This window comes from Cibotium barometz, chromosome 31 (assembly GCF_041138505.1).
Source record: "Cibotium barometz isolate CiBa-2024 chromosome 31, ASM4113850v1, whole genome shotgun sequence".
Classification (NCBI taxonomy): Eukaryota; Viridiplantae; Streptophyta; class Polypodiopsida; order Cyatheales; family Cibotiaceae; genus Cibotium; species Cibotium barometz.
Window position 1 is genome coordinate 9,082,644 of NC_141076.1, and position 20,093 is coordinate 9,102,736.

At 41.3% G+C, this 20,093-nt stretch overlaps 1 protein-coding gene across 4 annotated transcripts in view; it reads left to right on the forward strand.

Moving 5' to 3' along the window:
- LOC147620479 (ubiquitin receptor RAD23b-like) overlaps positions 1-8,082 on the forward strand; it is a 35,527-nt gene extending 27,445 nt beyond the window's left edge. For 2 of the 4 annotated variants that reach the window (XR_015269935.1, XR_015269936.1), the window contains exons 9-13: positions 6,593-6,640; positions 6,724-6,836; positions 6,909-6,987; positions 7,075-7,374; positions 7,832-8,082. Coding sequence is in view for 2 of the 4 variants with exons in the window: in XM_086824700.1 (XP_086680826.1) it covers positions 6,593-6,640; positions 6,724-6,836; positions 6,909-6,987; positions 7,075-7,191 (357 nt within the window). In the remaining 2 variants the exon portion in view is untranslated. Of the gene's footprint in view, positions 1-6,592; positions 6,641-6,723; positions 6,837-6,908; positions 6,988-7,074 lie in introns of all 4 variants that reach the window. The other 2 variants (XM_086824700.1, XM_086824701.1) reach the window with 1 other exon arrangement.
- The last annotated feature ends 12,011 nt before the right edge of the window (positions 8,083-20,093 follow it).

The window sequence follows — 20,093 nt, forward strand, 5'->3', positions numbered from 1 at the left end:
GTGAAGTTGGCTTTATGTGCACACGTTTAGCACTCTTTCCATATGGATATTGTGGATTATATTATCAAGCTTACAGGCAAGCTATATGGAGATATATCTCAGGATATCTTAAGGATATGGTGACGAGATATTTCTTTTGGCTTCATGACCAACCTGGCAAAGAAAAGCTAAGTATACTTTGAGTTTGCAAAGTTAGTACTTTTGCTATGAAGTGTTTTTGATGTTCACTAATCCTTGTATAACCATGCAAGGAGAAAGGTGGTGTTGTTTGCCTTGAGATGGTTTCAGGGAAACATTGTTTATGGCTCTCTTTAATGGGATGAATTCTTTTCATGGCTCCCTTTATTGGGATGGAATATATCTATGGAGATTTCTTTCTTGGACGAGATTTATATAGATATTAGGCTTCACAAGCAATTTTTATGGACGAATCTGTCCGAGTTTATAGAGAAGAAATCTTTGGATATCTCATGGATATAATGCTTTTATGGATAAAGTCCACCTCTACTCCAAGGTGTGTGGTTAGCACGGAGTATGTGGTAAGAGTTATGGTATACAAGGATTATGGTATAAAGGTGTATGGATTCTTGGACTTCTTTTCTAGGAATTTGGATCCAGCCTCAGGTTTATGGATTATGTTTATGACTCCCTTTTACTGGGATGGATTATTCCTTTTGGCTCCCTTTATTTGGGATGCATTGGACTTATGAAACTCATGATTCACATACCCTGTAAGTGTTCTCTTGTCCTGCGTGCTCTCTTGAAGATTGTTTCTACCATGTGTGGATGGAACAATAGAGAGCAGATGGAAGCGAACATGGGCACTTCAAAGGGTAGTGACAAGCACAACATACCTTGTGTAGTGTTCTCTTGTCCTACGTGCTCTCTTGAAGATTGTTTCTACCATGTGTGGGTGGAACAATAGAGAGCAGATGGAAGGGAACATGGGCACTTGAGAGGGTAGTGTGAGTTGGTGGCCGAAATACCTATAAACTATGTGTAGCAGAAATGCGTATGGAACACCAGGTTATCTATGCCTGCGAGTGATTGTTTTCAGGACTCCTTGTTTAGCCGCCCTGTGTAGTATTTCTCTTATCCTAAGTGCTCTTCAAGATGTTGCTACCTTGCTTGGTAGAACATAGAGCCAATGGTAGAGAATATGGGCACTGAAGTCGGGCCGGGCGTCAAGGCAGCTCCTTGGTGATCTACATCGACATACCATTGTTTTCTAAATGCTGAATTTCATATGCATTGGCTTGGACGATATAGCAATGGATGCCCGTGAAGCTATGTACTGAATTTCTCCAATAGTAATACAATTTACTCAAGGGAGGGGTCGGCCGTTCCGGCTCATTGTGTGTCTCTTGTAAGCCCACCTCTCATCCAAGGTGTGTGGTCAGAGTACCAACACGGAGTGCAAGTGGTAAAGTGGACATGACGGGACTTATGTCTATGCCAAGGGTCATGTGGACCAATGTCTTGTTGGCAGGAGACTTATTTAGTCTCGCCCATTTCTTTGGGACATGGATTCTTCAGTTATATTGGATTTTTGAGACTGTCTCGTCTCGCCCAATCGATGGGACATCGTTATATCTTGAATATATGGCTTGAAGCTTAAAGTTGCGGACAACTTTTAAGAAGCTGGGGAGGATGTCACCAGCCTGGACATTTCTCAGTCTGAAAGGGGTCTGGTGGACTCCAGGATGTCTGAATATTTGAAAAGTACAAGCTTTGGGAATGGGGGATTATCCTAGAATACAAAGGACCACACTCCTAAAATTTAGGAGAGTTGCTATTTTTGGCCGACTTCGATGGAAATTCTGTTCGCGTCATTACATCTGGAATTGAGCAGATACCAAGAGTTGGCAAAGTGCCTATGACAGAATGTCTACCAGTTGGGATATTTTTAGAGGTAAAGATTATGGAAGGACCCATCTCTTAGATTGGGACATGTGGCAAGAAAGTGGACCAAAGTGAGACAAGTGGCCTGACACTTGTTAGAAAATGGATCAAAGTGAGACAAGTGGCCTCACACTTGTCACTTTAGCTATTGTGTGGCTCTCCACTTGTCATCGTAGCCTTCTCTTGCCATTTTAGCTCATGGGAGGCCCAAATCTATAAATTGGAGCCCTCTCTCTTCATTAATGGAGGCTCTCTTGCTGCACACTAGCCTCTACCACCGTTGAAGGCTGCCCTAATGATGGCTACTCTCTTTCTCTCTCTCTTGAAGGCTGCCCATGAAGAATACCGGCTGTTGGGGACTGTTTTGGAGGCTTCCATCGCGAAGAAATACTAAAGGCAAGGGTATTTAATCATTTATTATGATTTCTAGCCATTGTACTTGTTGTACCAGCATTTGTACTTGCTGTACCAGCCCTTGTACTGGCTGTACCAGCTTCTGTACTTGCTATACCACCCATTATATCGGCTGTACCAGCTTCTGTACTTGTTGCACCGGCTGTACCAGCCACCGTACCGGCTGTACCAGCCACCGTACCTGCTGTACCAGCCCTTGTACTGGCTGTACCAACTTCTGTACTTGTTGTACCACCCATTATACCGGTTGTACCAGCTTCTGTACTTGTTGTACCAACCACCGTACCAGTTGTACCAGCCATTGTACCTGCTGTTCCAGCCACTGCACCGACTGTACCAGCCATTGTACCTACTGTACCGGCTGAATGGAGAGTTGTACTTGCTGTACCCTCTCTATTGCATGAAGACTCGTGGTTTTTGGGAAAGAATCAGTACCCACACGGAGGTATATGGATTATATTGTTGGCTCGGCATTTCTACAGCTTGTGTTCCGGCTTGGTTGCCTCGTGTTGGGCTGTGTTATGGCATTTGTATAGGGATAATCCGGCATCTCCCGTGGGGAGAGTAAGGCCCTCCAAGCTTGTACATGATATTATTCTCCTTGGGTAATAAAATACTCCAAGGGGGGGGTCGGCCCATTCCGGCCTCTATGCGGTGTCACACGTGCAAGCTCCATTTTCAGCATTTGTGGATGTTTTGTCCAGCTTTATGTTTTATGCAAAGTGATGATGGATATGTGTTAAGGCTGTGGCCATGTTTAAATGTTTTAATATGCATTGATGGTATCAACAAGTGTGTCAAAGGCCCTAGTCCCTCGGGCACCCGCCGCGAGTTACACTCTTCATGTCTGCGTTTTGCATCAGATTGTTTCCAGGAGTGTTTAGGGCTGAAAGAAGACCCCCAGAGCTTCCGCGTGTTACATTGGTATCAGAGCATCAGGCTCAGCAAAGCTAAACACTGATTCAGTCCCATATGATGGTGTACAGGTCCAAGGTATAGGAAAGTATACGGATACGAAGCCCAAGGCAAGGAACACAGAATCGGGAAGAGCTCCCAGGAGGTTTGTTGGTGGTGTTCCATAAAGCTAGAGAGGATGGCAGTCTTGTGAGCCAGATAGGTTCTCAGGCAACGGTCCCAAGGGAGGTTTATTCTCCAAGGGGTGATGTGAGAGTGCCAGACTCATTTCTCAGGAATGAAGAGCAAGACAATGTATAGAGTCAGGGTAGGAATGGATTGTGGACTAGATGGAACATATGCATAGATCTTATTCTGAGAAAGAGTGGTTTTGGAGACCGGGCCGGGCTTTCAGAGAAAAGGGTTGCCAGGGATGGATGGATGATAGAGGGACTTCGGGAAAAGATTGGGATGATGACAGTCATCCAAGAACAGGTTGGAATCCCGTCATCAAGTTTAGTAGAGGGGAATGTCATGTGCATGAAAGATGCCATGGACATTCTCAGGTGCTGGTCCAAAAGAGGTAGCCAGATAAAGAGTATGAACCATATAGAGCTAGGACTTGGAGCACAAGGTGCAGTGTTGGACTGGAGAATGGACTTGGATCCCTGTCGGCTGAGACCAGAGGGGCTGTCGGCTGAATCAGAAACCAGGCGGCTACAGGCGTATCATTTTGATGATTTTATGTCCAGTCAGCTGGTTGACAGCAGTCGGCCAGCTCTCCATGAAGTTCAAGAGACTATAAATAGCAAGAGCTGCTCCTCATTCTTTTCATTCACTCCTTTATGGAGTGGATCCTTAGGGTCCGAGATAGGGACAAATTTTGGTGATGTTCACCTTTTCCAAGAGGGCAACCAAGAGCTGTTTTGAGGAGTATCTTTTTGTACTACATTAATATACTGAATTTTCAGCATATATATCTCTCTCTCTCTCTACTCTCTCTTCATGTCTGCGTTTTGCATCAGATTGTTTCCAGGAGTGTTTAGGGCTGAAAGAAGACCCTAGAGCTTCTGCGTGTTATAGTTACTCCTCAAGAAATCATAGATGTCGAGGACATGACATTTGTTCCACATGAATCGGAAAGGATCATTGGATTTCGTGAAAGACGATTGCGAAATACACTTCTCACGGAATACAAGATCAAGTGGAAGGATCGTGTTGAGGACGCCGCTACATGGGAGACATTGACTACCCTTCATAGGGATTATCTTGGGTTTTTACTGAGCTCAGGAGTGAGCTCTTAGAGGAAGCGGAGTATGTCATGTGCATAGTGTGTATCTACCGTGTGCTATACGTATACAAGACTAGCTTCGAGGCTTGGGGAAGCTTGAAGCTAGGCAGGCTGATTGGCGAGTTGGGCTAGGAATAGACTAACGAGCGGGCACCCAAGTATGGATGGACGGGCACCCAAGTGTGGACGCTCGATGACCGGCCAAGAGCCTATAAAAGGGTGGCCAAGGTTAGTCAATAGTTCATAGAGTCTCGCGGGCGTGTTTTTGTTAGAACTCTATGGGTAGGAGCTTGGATCTAGTACAGACGTGCACCTGCTTTCTGCAGCCAAGGCCGGCAGCAGTCTTGAGGTCCGCGAGGGTAGCTTCGTGGCGGTATGGGACGTCACGAGGTAGAGATTGGTCGGTACATCCGGCTAGTTAGCTCAGCTCGTGGGTTTGCCCACGGCTCTCAAGATTGGGAGGTGAGTCAAGCGTGCACCCCCCCTTCACGTTGCTGGGTTTTGTTTTGCAGGTTTCGAGTCTCCAGGAGCGTTCTACGAGGTGATCCTTTGGGAATTTGACTGTATCAGAGCCTAGTGCATCTGCAAGTTTTTTTTGTTTTTGCTGTGCGTTGATTGCTTGGACCCCTAGGTTCTAGGAGTGCACAAGTCCGGATGAGCACCTAGTGTTTATGTACACCATGAGCACCTAGTGTTTTTGTGAGGACTTCTCAGCCTATTAGTAATCTGTAAGTCATGATTAGAGATATAACACTGAAAGTAAAGATGCTTAGAGAGGAAAGCTCTGTTGTTTTCATTGATACACAAGGCCTTCTTAAATAGGGTTTGAAAAGTTACAAATGAAGAGGCACATCCCTGACAAAAGGGGGGTGATGCTTGAATTGAATAGTTATGTCCTTTGGACGTAAAGATGTGTCCTTTGATCAATAGATGTGTCTCCTTGTGAAAGGTTGTCCTTTCAAGACGCCCTTTCACTAATATTAGTGATTAAGGTGTGGTTTAGGTGAGATTAAGAGAGATTAGTCACAAATTTTGACATTCCCTCCCACTTGAAGTAAGACCCATGGTGATAATAATGGCTGTACTATCTTCTAGCTTGAAATGTCAAGTCTCTTGTTATCTACTTCTTGAGGTTTGTACGTCTCTCCATATTGAAGAATCATGAAATACTCTCATAGATATATGAACGAGAGGGGTCCATCTTGAAAATAGTGAAGTGTCCATTAAAGTTATCAGAAGCATTCAAGACATGCTCATGATTGTCGAAAACATTATTTATCACTAAGTTGACCAATCTTTGTTGTGACGTTGGAATATTTTGAATAGTTGTTGGTGCAATTTTTGTATCTTCAAAGGAGTCAATCGTTGGTGAATCATCTTCTTGAGATAATGAATCCAAGAACTTTTCAATTGTAGAGAGTTAGAATGGAATCGCAAGGCATGAGATGTCTCCTTCTTCCTCTGTCTGCACAGTAGCCAAATACTCCAAAGCAAAGCTTAGGTCTTCGCCCTCACCTTCAGCTTTGAGTTAGCTTACATGAATTGTAGAAATGGAGAAGTTGGGGTTTTCATTTTGGGCATCTGTTTAACGAACCTGTGAAGTCTGCTCAAAAGTAAGTGGGGCTTCATCTGCTCAAAAGTAAGCACGACATCACTAGTGGATTTACCCAAATTTGTGGAATGATACACAAAGCCAGGAGCTGCAGATCCAAAAGGGAACAGCTATGAGCTCACCCTTTGCTGTGGAGACCAAGAAAAAGATCATGCATCTGATGAGACAATCAATCGGTGTGTGCTTTGCATCTCACATAGTGCCATGTGCTTTATGGAGTCAGGCTTTTAACACTTTTTTCCCTTTGGAGAGTATCTAGTGTTGGTTCAAGCATTGTGATCTTTTGCTTCACATCAATTTTTAACTTTTGAATTTGTAGTGACCATTTATGCTCATGGTTCTACTTGAGACTTACTGTAGTGCCAGAATCAGCACAAAGATTTGCAGATAAAGTTGAATCAGCACAAAGATTTGCAGATAAAGTTGTTCTCATGTCCCCATCACAGCAAAACTAACACCATATAACCTTCTGTTAACAGTTTCAAGCCCTTAGAAGCATGGTTCAAGCAAACCCTCAGATTTTGCAGGTTAGCTCTTCGTGGTGTTTTCCCCATATTTTTGATAGAACTTTATGGTTGCTGTAAATGGCTAATGTATTTGGTCTGTACAGCCCATGTTGCAGGAACTTGGAAAGCAAAATCCTCAACTGTTTCGTTTGATTAGTGACAATCAGGGAGAGTTTCTTCGGCTGATAAATGAACCAGTGGCAGAAGGAGCAGAAGGGTATGTTGCTACTTAAAAGTAGAAAGCCGTTGTGAAGGATGTGCCAACTTAGCCATAGGTTGCTTCTTGCAGGGATATCCTGGGGCAGATTGCTGAAGCAATGCCCCAGTCAATCAATGTCACACCTGAAGAGAGAGCAGCTATTGAACGGGTATTTGTTTTTTGTAATGAAAGTTTAAATTGAGTCTTTGGCAACGCACGCCATGCTCAAATCCTTTTTTTTTTCAATGATGTGCAGCTTGAGGCCCTAGGATTTGATCGGGCTCGTGTCATAGAAGCGTTCCTTGCTTGTGATAGAAATGAGCTTTTGGCTGCCAACTATCTCCTGGAGGATCCCGGTGAGAACGAGGAATGAGCATTCGAGAGTTATGGTCCAGTGGTCTTGGTAGAGAGCACATTGTATTCAGAAGAAACCCTGGTTTTTCTGGTCACGGGTTGTAACGCAGCTGGACTTGGGTGAAGAACTTGAGGTTTACCTTTGGAAGATATGATTTTCACAGCAAGCAATTCATTTGGCCTCGGATTAGGGAAGAGATTGGTCAGTCCCAGACTTGTTACTGTTTCTTTTGCTGTTTGGTTACAGATTGTGTTTCGCTCGATTTGACATAGGAAGCAAGCAGGCTGAGGTCAAAAGGCACTTCCTGCCTTCATTTCTTGTATAGGCAGGCAACTGAGTCAGGGCTGTAGAGAACAGAAGTATTATGAACATTCTCTGAAGAAATTAGCGTGCAAGGGCTAGGTGGCTTCTTTTGCTGTATTTTATAGAGGATTTATCTGAGAGGGAGAGGGGGCGGGGGGGCGGGCGTGTGGGTCTTGGGCTTATTATTTGTCAACTTAGAGACCAACTAGCACCACTATGGATACCTTTGCATTGTTTCAGTGTACTTTGTGCCTAATATTTGGTAAGAAAAGGTTGGTCAGATTTTTTTGGACAGTCTCCTGTCAAGGGACCTTTTGAAGCAATCAATTATTCTTGACAAGTAATTGTTTTGCAGCTATATGGTGAAGTAAGAAAAGGATTGCCGTTTGCCCCAGCATGGAGTTGGTTGGTCACCTTTCCATCTTGCAAACTATTTTGTCCATCTAAAGAACTGTAGTTAGCAGCTATATGGTGAAGTAAGAAAGGGATTGCCGTTTGCCCCAGCATGGAGCTGTTGGTTCCTTTCTTTTGTCCATCTAAAGAACTTTAGTTATGATTGTAATCATTATAGAGTATAGTTAAAAATATCTGGAGGCTGCTTACAAACTTTTGTTCACAGTTCTCTCTCTCTCTCTCTCTCTCTCTCTCTCTCTCTCTCGTTTTGTTTTCTAGTCCTTGAGGATACTTAGATACCTTGAAGAAACTTTGGATGACTGTTTTGGAAGATTTTGCATGTTTATTTGTCGTCTTTTACTGCTTGAAGCTATGAGATGGGATGATTGTTTGATTGCTTTTAATACTATTGAGAAATGTTGATACCTTGTGGTCTAACGAATGTCTGCTATTGGTGTTCTACCAGCACAATGCTGCTGCATGTGTATTAATTGAAGAATACTTTGAATGAATATAAAGAAATATTATGTTTGATTAGCGAACTAAAGCATTGTGAAGGTTCCAAGGTGGAAGGAAGTGTGGATCCAAGGATTCATGTGAAAGAATTCTAGAGTGAACATGATAGGAGAGGAGGAACTATTTTTTCCAATCCTTGAAGCAAAAAGCTCGAAAATGGTTATTGATTAAGAAGTAGACCATAATTTTGAGGATTCATGTTACAAGATGGAAGAGTCTGAAGAAGAGGAAGAGACAAGAAGGCTCAGGAATATAGTTGCGGTAGAATGGAAAGCACGTAAAGAAAAGGTAAGATTAGGTGGAGACAAAAATTGAAGAAATAACAAAACAATTGAAAGACGTAAGCCAAGAGAAAATTTTGAAGGAGTGAGAAATGGTGTACTTAATGTAAGATGATGGGTCACATTGCCAATGACTACTAGGAAAGGAAAGGTATTGAGCCAATCGTGATAATTAAATTATCCCAAGAAGATGGGCTAGATATGAGAGGTAGTTAAATCTAAGTCATGAACAAGTTGAAAAGGGAGACCATTTAATTTTCAAAATAAAAATTTTATAAGAACATATGGACTTTAAAAATGTAGATACTAGCTTGAGTGGTTCATCTCATGATGACCCACCCAAACCAAGTGGTCATGGGTTCGAGCCTTGACACCATAGGGTTGTGTGTGTGGTGTAGCTTCTAGCTCGGCAACATCCCCTTGAAAGGGGGCTTTCGAAAAAAAACGAGTAGATACTGTGGTATGCCAAAAATCAAATGCTTTTGATAATATCATGTTGGTTGATTTGAATGTAGGAGGCCGGGGAGGGATAGGGTCAGGAGTTTGATAGTATAAATGAACCCAAATCATGCTCAAAGATCAAAGGTGAGATTGATAATACTTAACAAGCAAGATTCATCTTGTAAATGTCAAGTAGTGAGTGGTTGTTTACTTGAAAGTTGCTAAATTAGGGAGGATTAAAGTTAATTATAATTTTCATGATAATAAATACAACTTCGATTAGGAAGAGATCAAACAAAGCACACTAATTAAGAGCTAAAACCAACAATCCATTTCATTGCATTACAATTACTCTCATATGAGAGCCCAAAATACATCCAAATATATAGGATCCAAGAGACCCTTCTAGACTCACATATTTTTGCACCAAGTGCATTACATGTATCCATAAATAGTACCCTTGTTCCATGCACACAACATGTGAGTCATAAATGCTACCATTATCCTTATAACTCATCCACACCTTTTTGACCATCTCTCTTACACCAAGTCTAATTCATCCAATTACAATAATCAACCTTTAGAACTAGTGAATCATATATAAATCCACAACCAAGTACATCTCCATAGTAAAATTCTAACATATTCTAATGTACAAAAGAAAATGAAAAGTAGAGAGTTTGAGTGGATTATGAGAAGCTCAATGTTTGAACTATCAAGGATCCATTCTCATTTCCCTTCAAGGATTGCCGAGCACAAAATGTATTCTTTTATGGATAGTGGCTACAAGTAATTGCACAAGAGGAATCGGGGAAAACTATATTTAAAATCAAGTGAGGGGATTTCATGTAGAATGTGATGCCCTTTGGATTATGCACTGAGGCAACTTGGATGGAATAATATTTTTCATGCTCATGTGGTTGTCTTGGATCTAGGAGAAATGACTCGTTTTCTAATATACTACACATTGCATGTAAGGAATCTTACACTACTACATAGTAAGAGGCATTCATGATATTGTTTAGTGTCCAATATTTAGAAGTTTTGACAATGCTTATGGGTTTTTTTTTTCTGTTTTACATCACATAGAATTATTACATTTTATTTACATGGCTGTGCTCAAGTGCACTGGATGTTTCTTCTACAAGAAATAAACTTCAAGATCTTCCACAAGAAATGAAAAAACTCACCATGGAGCATATCTTGGTTAGAATATAAGGAAAATTTAAGAAAACCTATAGATAAATCCTTTCTTGATGTTGAGTTATTTTGAAATTGATTTTAAAAATCCAAAATGGTAGGACATTATTCATTACTTGACAATGGGAGGTTACCTAGAAGACAAGCAACCAAACTAAAGAAAAGCAACAATACACAAGTCCTGGTGACTCTCACGATTATTGCATGAGAATAGTATAGACTCGAAGTAGATAAGATCTTAAGAAGATGTACTAATCTAGGAAAAAAACAATGATCGTGAGAAAGGCACATGCAGGAGCCATAGGGGTTTGTTTTGGGAGTGAAATAAGCTCCTAAACTCTTCTCTAGGTAGGGCATAATATTCCCATTATATTCTCATTAAGGAAAGGTGAGATAATATTCTTCCGATAAATGACCATCATGATAAAAATAATTGAAAACTTACCATGTGGCCCAGACTTCCACCCACTGCAAAGTGGCAAATATGTCAGAACTACGTGCATACGTACCAAAGTTGGTACACATGTTCACAAGTGCAACCGATACTTAGCATGGACGTTCACAACTGGCTATGACCGTTCCTACCTTTTCTGTGGCCATGCATATTCGCACTTCCCCATGCATGTTCCCAAACTTGTGAACGCATGTTCTCAATTCTAACTGGGACGTAGCCATGCACGTTTCGAACTCACCTAGACACACATGTATCCCCAAGTGGGAATGCATGTCAGAGGTGTAAGTCCCAAAAGCTACAACAACCCCTTAAAAAGGCCCATGAACCAAAACCAAAGGTCGAGAAGAAGAATACCTTAAAGAGCATGCACAAACAAAAAACACGAGGGCAACAACGTTGCAACCATTGAAAGTGGTAAGGGATGAGAGATCCGAAGCTTATAGTGATAACAATGATCTCCTGCTCTTCCCAAAGAAAAGAAACCCATAGAGACTATGAAAACCTTTCAAAGAAACTTAAGGAATACGCCAACCCCATGTTGGAGAAAGAGAGAATGAAGCAAGTCCAATAGCTTGTGAGGAAGGTACATGCTAAACTAGAGGCAACATTAGAATAAGTGATAGAGTACGAACTACTAATCGTGCTTGAGCCAATCCTTGTGTTGTGGAGAAAGAGAGAATGAAGCAAGCCCAAGAGCTTGTGAGGAAGGTACATGCTATAAACTAGAGTCATTGGGCAAGTATAGACCATTAACCCTATTTGAGCTTATCCTAGACCCTATGTCAGAGCCAATCATAGACCCAATGTGATGGAACCTTAAAGTTTACCCAAGTCCTTCAACAAACCCATATCTATTCTCAAGAGGCTACAAATTGAACTAGTATTAAAGCCTCTACCTATGGAACTAATCCATCCAAGCCCCAGATTGCTAGATTCAATGAGGAAGGAGGTGAAGCATGGCCTTCCATGGCTGACTATATCCAATGTAACATATTCTTCGAGGTGATCAATGAGACAACTTTATCTCATTCCCTTCAGAGGCACTGCCTCCTAGGGAAGTATTATTGCACATACCTTACACATTAGTAGGTCCTACCCACCTCAGAGTAAGTATAAACCTCGTGAGTGTGAGTATCACCTAACATAGAAAGCCTCACAACCTTCTTGTCCTCGGAGATCCGGATTTTGATAAGTAAATCCATTCTATATGGAAATTTGTAAATCTATTATATAAAGTCCAAATTTCGATAAGTAAATCCATTCCATAAGGAAAATTATAACTTTGGAGAGACTTATCAGATTGGTTGAATGGAACTTAAGAGCCCACACAATTGAACGTGAAGGAGAATGAACCATGCCCGATTGACTACCCTCCCTCCATAGACAAAACCAAAGGACAGCCAAAAGTGCCCATGAACAAGTTGGAACATTATTTTGAGAGTGATAAAATGAATGCAGTGTTACCTATCGTATACAAGAGTCTCCGCAATCTTTGGATGGTTGTGCTAGTGTGTTAGCACAATCATCAAGGATTGTTGGGAGGCTTGGGGTAGCCTTCCACTCACTTGTAGGCACAAGCCTCGTGGTGAAGGGGTAGCCTTCCACTCACTTGTAGGCACAAGCCTCGTGTGGTGAAGCTAGCCAATGGGAACACAACCAAACCCTTAGGTGTCCTTGCAAGATGCAAGGATCAAGACCTTTGGACTAAGCTTCCACCACACATTTGTGGTGATGGATTTTCAAAGAAGAGGGTCATACACAATGATCCTCGGAAGGCCTTACATGAGATAAGAAAGGCTGGTTCATGAATTAGGAGAAACCAATCACATTTATATACGCAAAGGTAACCAATCCTTGAAGATAAACCTAAAGATAGATGGGTCAAGGCATTCTCACAAATGATTCTGATAGAATTGTTAGAAGAACTGCTTCAGTCAACATCTAGAAGTGTTTGCAACAAGTTGTTGAAAATGAGAACCAAGACTACGAACACTCTCATGGCTAGATGACTCTAAGGATTGGGTCCATGTCTTGGCAACCATGGGCACTCTTTCACAAAATCTTGGATCAAGATTTGCATGACTAGATGTTACATAAATCACCTCCACGTTCATGCTAAGTGCAATCCCTCTTGGGAGACAACAATGATTTTGAGCCACGAGTATCTAGTAACTCATCTAGCAACAAGGACTCCTCCACAGAAGTACCAACTTCTGTGTTTCCCATAGTCACCAACCAAGAAGGAGAAATTTGCAAAGAAGCCTTAGAAGTATGGAGATGGATCTTTACTGGCTTTGCTATCTTGAGGTCATGGATTCACATGAAATCTACACCTGATAGTAGGAAGCTAACCTAAAAAGGTCACTATTTAGACCAGAGAGAGAGAGAGAGAGAGAGAGAGAGAGAGAGAGAGAGAGAGAGAGAGAGAGAGAGAGAGAGGGAGAGAAGAGTGTCATGGAAGAGAGAGAGAGAGAGAGAGAGAGAGAGAGATGAGAGGGAGAGAAGAGTGTCGTGGAAGAGAGAGAGAGAAAAAAAAATGGTAATAGATAGAGAGAGAAAGGGAGGAGTTAAGGAAATAGGCTAGGAAGTGGTGGGAGGAGATGGTGGTGGGGAGAGTTAGAGAGAGAGTGTTCAAAGTAGAGAGAGAGGTAGCCAAGAAAATCTCCATCCACCAAGTAGAGGGAGAGTATTCAAAGTAGAGAGAGAAAAGCTCCCTCATTGAAAACCCCCTCATTAAAATTGTATCCATGAGCCCCCCATCCTTGAATCATTCCACGAGGGTCTGGATCTCAATGAGGAACCACTGTAGACTACTCTGAAAGAAGCTAGTGAAGATGACAAGAAGGGTCTTACTTGTTGAATAATGAATAGCTCACATACTTGCCAACCGTATGAGATATCATATTCTAAGGCAACTTTCATAGTCATCTGATACCACCTTTGACATGGCCAAAATCCATCTAGGGAACCAACACATGGAGAGTACATGGATTCCTTATTTGCTCGGTGGTGGAAGATCGACCACACTAGGGGAACACAGAGGAGGCTGGCATTTTGTTGACCCCATGGACTACCCAACTGTAGGTCATATAGGAGTCCAACCTGAGTATTTTGTGCTCTATCTCCCACTAAATGTGGTGGGAATACATGGCTGCACCTAGAGAAATATGCATTGTACGTTCATGCATCTTGGTGCAAGTTCCTGTGTATGGAAAGCAAAGGGCCCACTTACAACTTCCCCTACATTAAAGGCCCTAGACTCCTCATCACCACCATGAAGATGTGGCTCTGAATGAATAACTTCAATGATCTTTACTATGCCAAGGTCCCATACCTTGCTATTGTCGCCACATGCCCATTCTTCTAGCTCATCATCCTCATCCCCAAGAACCAATGGACAAGCAAAGAGCAGCTAGTCTTTAATCTCAACTTCCCCTACATTGAAGGCCTAGACTCCTCATCACCACCATGAAGATGCGGCTCTGAATGAAGAACTTTAATGATATCTACTACGCCAAGGTCCTAGACCTTGCTATTGTTGCCACATGCTAGTTCTTCCAGCTTATCATCCTCATCCCTAAGAACCAATGGACAAGCAAAGAGCAGCTAGTCTTCAATCTCAATTAAGGTACCAAATTTCATCAACAACTTTTGTTAGCAGCTTGGCATGGTCAAATACTTTCATGGCCATAGAGCGATCACCTTCAAAGACATGCCAAATATAGTGTTTTGGAAGCCCTGTAAGATCATAAGTTGATTCGGTTGATGGATTTTTCCACAAGCCCATTCGTCATGTCTTTCGATGGGTCTAGTAGCGTCTTTTTTGGTACCAATGTGGGTTGGTAAGTCTCACCCCATACACCAAGCTTGGCCAATCCTTTATGGGCCCACTTTTGGTAAATGAAACTTTTGTCCAAGGGTACCCTAAAAAAGATAAAAGTTAAAGAGAGTCGAAGAAAGCAAAATGCAAAGTATCGAACAAAGCAGTGTTGGAGTTTTCATTGGAAGAAGCTTCTCGCCTTTTAGCCCAAGACCTACATTGGATAAGAGGAGATGTTAATCCCATTTATGGTGGTTAATTGGGTGAAAGGATTTGACGAGCCTTTCCAATGATATATGTGCCTAGCACTAGCAATTCCATTTATATGTGACTACTCCATTCTTTGGAGTAGTCGAAGAAGTTTTATGTGATTAGCACTAGCAGTTCCATTTATATGTGGCTACCAATGATATATGTGACTAGCACTAGCACTAGCAATTCCTTTTCTCTTGAGTGTGTGTGCATGAGACAGATAGTGTTAAACTCCACGACCATAGCTTCAATGCTATGAGGGGTTTATTATCCAAGGAGATCTACTTCCAACATTCAAGGGATTCAACAATGGAAGCTACTACATTGGTTAGCTGCTCAAAGCGATCGATGCGTCTAGATTGCGTCCTCACTCTATTGTCATACTAGAATGCTTCTTGCCAAAGGGGTGAAGGGATAGCTCTTAATGCCTAGATGGAGGCAAGAAGAAATTATTCTTCTCAATGGTTCTCTCATAAAAAGCAGGGGAAGAAGAAGCTAATCAAAGAGGAAAACCTACAATCAAACCTATTCAAGCAAGCATTCATCTAGAAAACATGAATTCAAAAGCATACACGTAAGTAAGAAGAGGAAAGAAGGAGAGCTCGCAAGTAAACTATTGCAATGGAATGATTGTGTATTGCTCATTGTAAAAAATAACTTATATACAAATGACTAGTTTTCACACTAGGTCAGCTAAACTTAAAAATGGTCCAACCTCTACTACTAGTCTTAAGAAACTATATACACAGAGTCTACAAACTTTTCCTATTTAAATTAATCGTATGGTAATGCTGCTTCATGTGTTCCAACACCGTCTTACAAAAGTCAAGTGTAGGTAAGACGGTGAAGTGCCTTATGGTAGGTTGAGCAAGCAAAACCATGTTAACAAATGGAGTGGTTAACATACACTGCTTCCTAATGGTGACTACGTCCTCACATCACCCAAGTTGTGGTGAAGTTGCTATCAGGAAGTGGATGGTATAGATGGTCTAGGATACACCATGAAGGTGGCCAGTCAAGGTTAAGTGGCATAGTTTGGGACAGATCCATAATCAAATGCAAGGCAAAGTGATACAAATCTTTAGGTAACCCTGATGGTAGGCAACTTGTTAAAGCAGTATGAAAAGTGATGAGCAATGTAGAGGTTTGTCATGCCAGGCCCCCATTAGTTATGGCGTTGGCATGGAACCTTAATGATGAGGTATCTGATAGACGTAGTTTGCACCTTATGGTTAGAAAAATGAGGACCCGATGGAATGATTGGTATCGGTAGATGGCATTCTTGGACATCTTGGCATGATAAGGTATGATGCCTAGATCTCATAGCATGATGCCGAGAGATTGGGCTTTCACATAGGAATACGTCGGTCAAGGTGAGGTTTTGTTGGTGTTGAAGGCATGGAAGCTTGGGGAGGTACTTGCTGCAAGGTTGAGGGTTCTCTAGGAGATGGGCTATAGGCTTGTCTTGCACCTACCAGTCCCCTCCCATAAATTTACTTTGAGGGTTGGCATTGATTAGGTTAATTACAAATGCACTTTAATTGTGCACAGTGTTTTGAGATGCGAGAAGCAAAAAAATTGATACCTATAGTGAAATATGCAAGTGACGTGCATGGGAAATGGAGGTGTGCCGATGTTATGTGTACACTTCTCCAATTTGAAAATTTCTCCAACTCTACTTTCTTCAACTCCCTTTGCTGCTTTCTTCGATATTTACTTGGCATCCCTTTTCTTGGGGAGTCAAGGGATCAATAGTTTGTTAGACGCATGGCAGTGGACTTGCGCATGGCCAAGCCCATAGCTGTAATGGATTTAGCATTATTGATTACTTGGGATAGAGGCAATGTGAATCAATGTGTGTTGTGGTCAAAGAAAAGGCCACCGGAGGTTTTTGCTAATTTGGAGAAGGTCTAGGAAATGGATCATACCATGGGGCAAGCTTACGCTTGCCATGGTTCCCCCATCTAGAAATGTATGTGGATGCCTGTCGGCAATGAGGCTCAATGCAGGTTTGTGAAAGAACAATGCCCATGTGTCTATTACATGATGCAAAATCCATGGATATTGCAGGAGGCATGCATGGGATAGTTAAACCATTGGTGAGAAAGTGCGCTTTGTCACTTTCAAACTTTCAGTGATTGTAAATACTATGGCAAGAAAGTACACCTTGCCACTTTCATATTTACTTTTAGTGGATGCCTTTGACACCTTTTGTCATGGAGCTTGAGCTTGAGAGTACGCCTCCAATAAGCAATGAAGCAAGGTGAGTGAGAGTAGCAAGAGAATTATGGGAGTTGGGAGAAGCTATGTGAGACCCAATGGGAGAGAAACATGTCCCATTTTGCATATCTTGAGTGGAAGGGATAAATCTTAACATTAGGAATTAGGAAACACTTACATAACAAGGGAAACACAGAAGGAAGAGATTCATACTCTCCTTGGACCTATATAATGAAATGCAAAGTTGAGGGGTTGGTTCTTATATCGTGAAGAAAACATTGGGGAACTTGAAGGCATAAATTTGCCAGTGCAATGAAGTGCATCACGAATCTTTTAGGCATCCATATGAGCTACTTTTGTAATTGTCAGCTTCCGGGGTTTGAATCAATTCTAAGTGGCTATCGCTGACAAGGTTGCATATGTTCATTTATGATTTTGGAAGAGGATAAGAAACATGTATGTACATTGAATAATTATGTAAGAATTAATTAAAGACTATGCCATTGACCAAAAAATCTCAGGTGACTTTAGACTCTTATGCTAATACCTAAACTGGCAAATGTCTTCATGATTATGCAAAAAAGGACTTTACCAATGGTTCAAAATTGGCAAATCTATGCACGAAAATGTTTATGCCATTTTTGGTTGATTTCTCATGTGTTGTGTAAGTGTGCAAGAAAAATATCATGCCTTCATCCCAACAAGACTAGCAATGACTTAGACTTTTGATTCTTTTGTCAACCATCTTTAGGCATGTGCGACAACTTGACTAGATATACTATAAGAACTTTTGTAAGGATTTTGGACCAATGAAAATGTCAAAGTTCTAAGTGTGTTGCGACCTCCTAAAAGCTTTGTATGGAGGACAAAATTATGTAAGCTCTCGTGTACTCTTCCTTAGATAGGTAAGGTTGCCCTTTATTAGTCTAGGGCTTATTCCCTTGCCACCTTTGCATTCCTCTGGATCCAAGCATTTTCACCTTTCAAATGTATTTTCCACCATGAAAGCTACTCTCTACAAATCTAAGAGATCTGCAAGATGAAGGTTTTGTTCTATGCTCAGCTAAAGGCTACCACAAATCCTTGGCTTTCCACATACTCTTTCATGTTACTTATTGGAGGATAAGCCAAATAGGGCTTCTTCCTTCTTCAAGTGGTACCATATATCCTACTATGGGATCAAAAGGACATGTTGGATTGAAAGTTTCTATTTGCATAAAAGATTTATATAATAATTGGGGTATAATCCAAGGATTACTAGGATCATGGACATGGGTGAAAGTGGCTATTGCATGTAATATTCATATATAACTAGGGGAAAATCCAAGAATTACGTTCCTTAACTGTCTCCAAGTATGTTTGTACATGAATATTCTTAATATACTTGACTAGGAGAACATGTCCTTAATGGTGTCAGGTATTGATGGTTGTCCTTTGAAAATATTGTTCCTAACATTCTTCGTCATCCTTATTGTATGGAAATTGGCTGGGTGAATCTACATCAAACTCCATGTCTTCTTCTGACCACTGTTTAGTTTTGGAGAAATCATAATCTATTTGTACTTTAGGGGCAAGTTTTGGAGAAATCATAATCTATTTGTACTTTGGAAGCTTGCTTCACTCTTACTTTGGAAGCGGGCTCATCTTACACATATGGAACCATTTGCATATTAGCTTCATCTTGTAGAGTCAAAGATTGCAATGTTGCACGTGCGTCCTCCTTGCAAAGGTAAGTAAGCCTTAACAAACTCTCTGTTTCTCTTGCAACATTACAATACCAAGATCCTTGGTTACACTCAGTCCACCAAATGTTTGTATAATTTCTACACAACTTCCCATACAGTGGGTAATTCATTAAGTCTGTAAACATGTCTTACCCAAGGTGTGAGTAGTAGCCAACATTGCCTTAAAATAGTTGAGAATTATTAAGTACAATTTAATGATGCATAAGGTGTGAAAATCATTACTGTTAATGCTGTGTAGGTGCATGCATACAAGGGTGATTCAACGCTTTCCATACAGGGTAATTAACTAAGTTTGTAAACATGTCTTCCATAGGTTGTCTATAGATGCATGTATACACTTTGTGCCTCTTTGATCTCATAAGTGTGTGCATGGTTCTCTTTGGGGTTTGGCCACTACACATGGGCAAGTGTTTCTTCTCTTGATGCTCAAGGTCCACGGACTCTTCTAACTTTTTTGTAGGTGGTGTCGACATGTGAATCAAGGTGGATGCCACTGCTCTCCATTCTTTGAATGTAGTGCCGACACATAAGTCGAGGTGGAACCACTTCTCTCCGTTCTTGCTTAAACTTTGGAGTTAGCATCAAAGGCATGGATTTTGGTCTCCAATCAATCTTGGGTCTAGCATTTGATGGCATGGTTGTAGAAAGCCAATGTCAAAGCTAATGTAGAGTACGACTAAATTTCTTCACGCGTACATTATCTTTGCCTATTTTGAACTATAGTAAGTAGCTACAATAATATATCTTGCACAAGTAGATTTTTCTTCAGGGCTAATTAGAGTAACAAAGCCTAAACCCCATTTTTGAAAAACTTATAAGGAAACTATGTTGGTTAGAGGCATGCGTTTCTTGCCCTGAGTGGCCTTGGATCGTGGGCATTCATGACATCTTTAAACAAATTCATCCACATCACCAAATAAAGTAGGCCACCACAACCCTGATTGAAGTACCTTTTTGGCTGTGGTTTCTACCTAAAATGTTCATCAACTATGCTATTATATGCTTCTTCAAGTACTACCACATATTGAGACTCAAGGAGGACACATCTGTAAAGGACTCCGTCCTTTCCTTGTCTATAAAGTTATCTAGAGATAAGTTGAAAAAGTGGTAGCTAGTTTTAGACTTTGTCGTTGGGTATATTAGGATCTGTGGTGGGTATGCAAGAATGGGGCTACTTAGGGCATGGAGTAGGCATGGGTGTAGGTCACCATCCTAAGGCAATAACCAAGAAGGCCATGGAAGCTTTTGCACCATGAAAGCTCCAAGAAAGGTGTATTATATGTTAAAATGGTAAA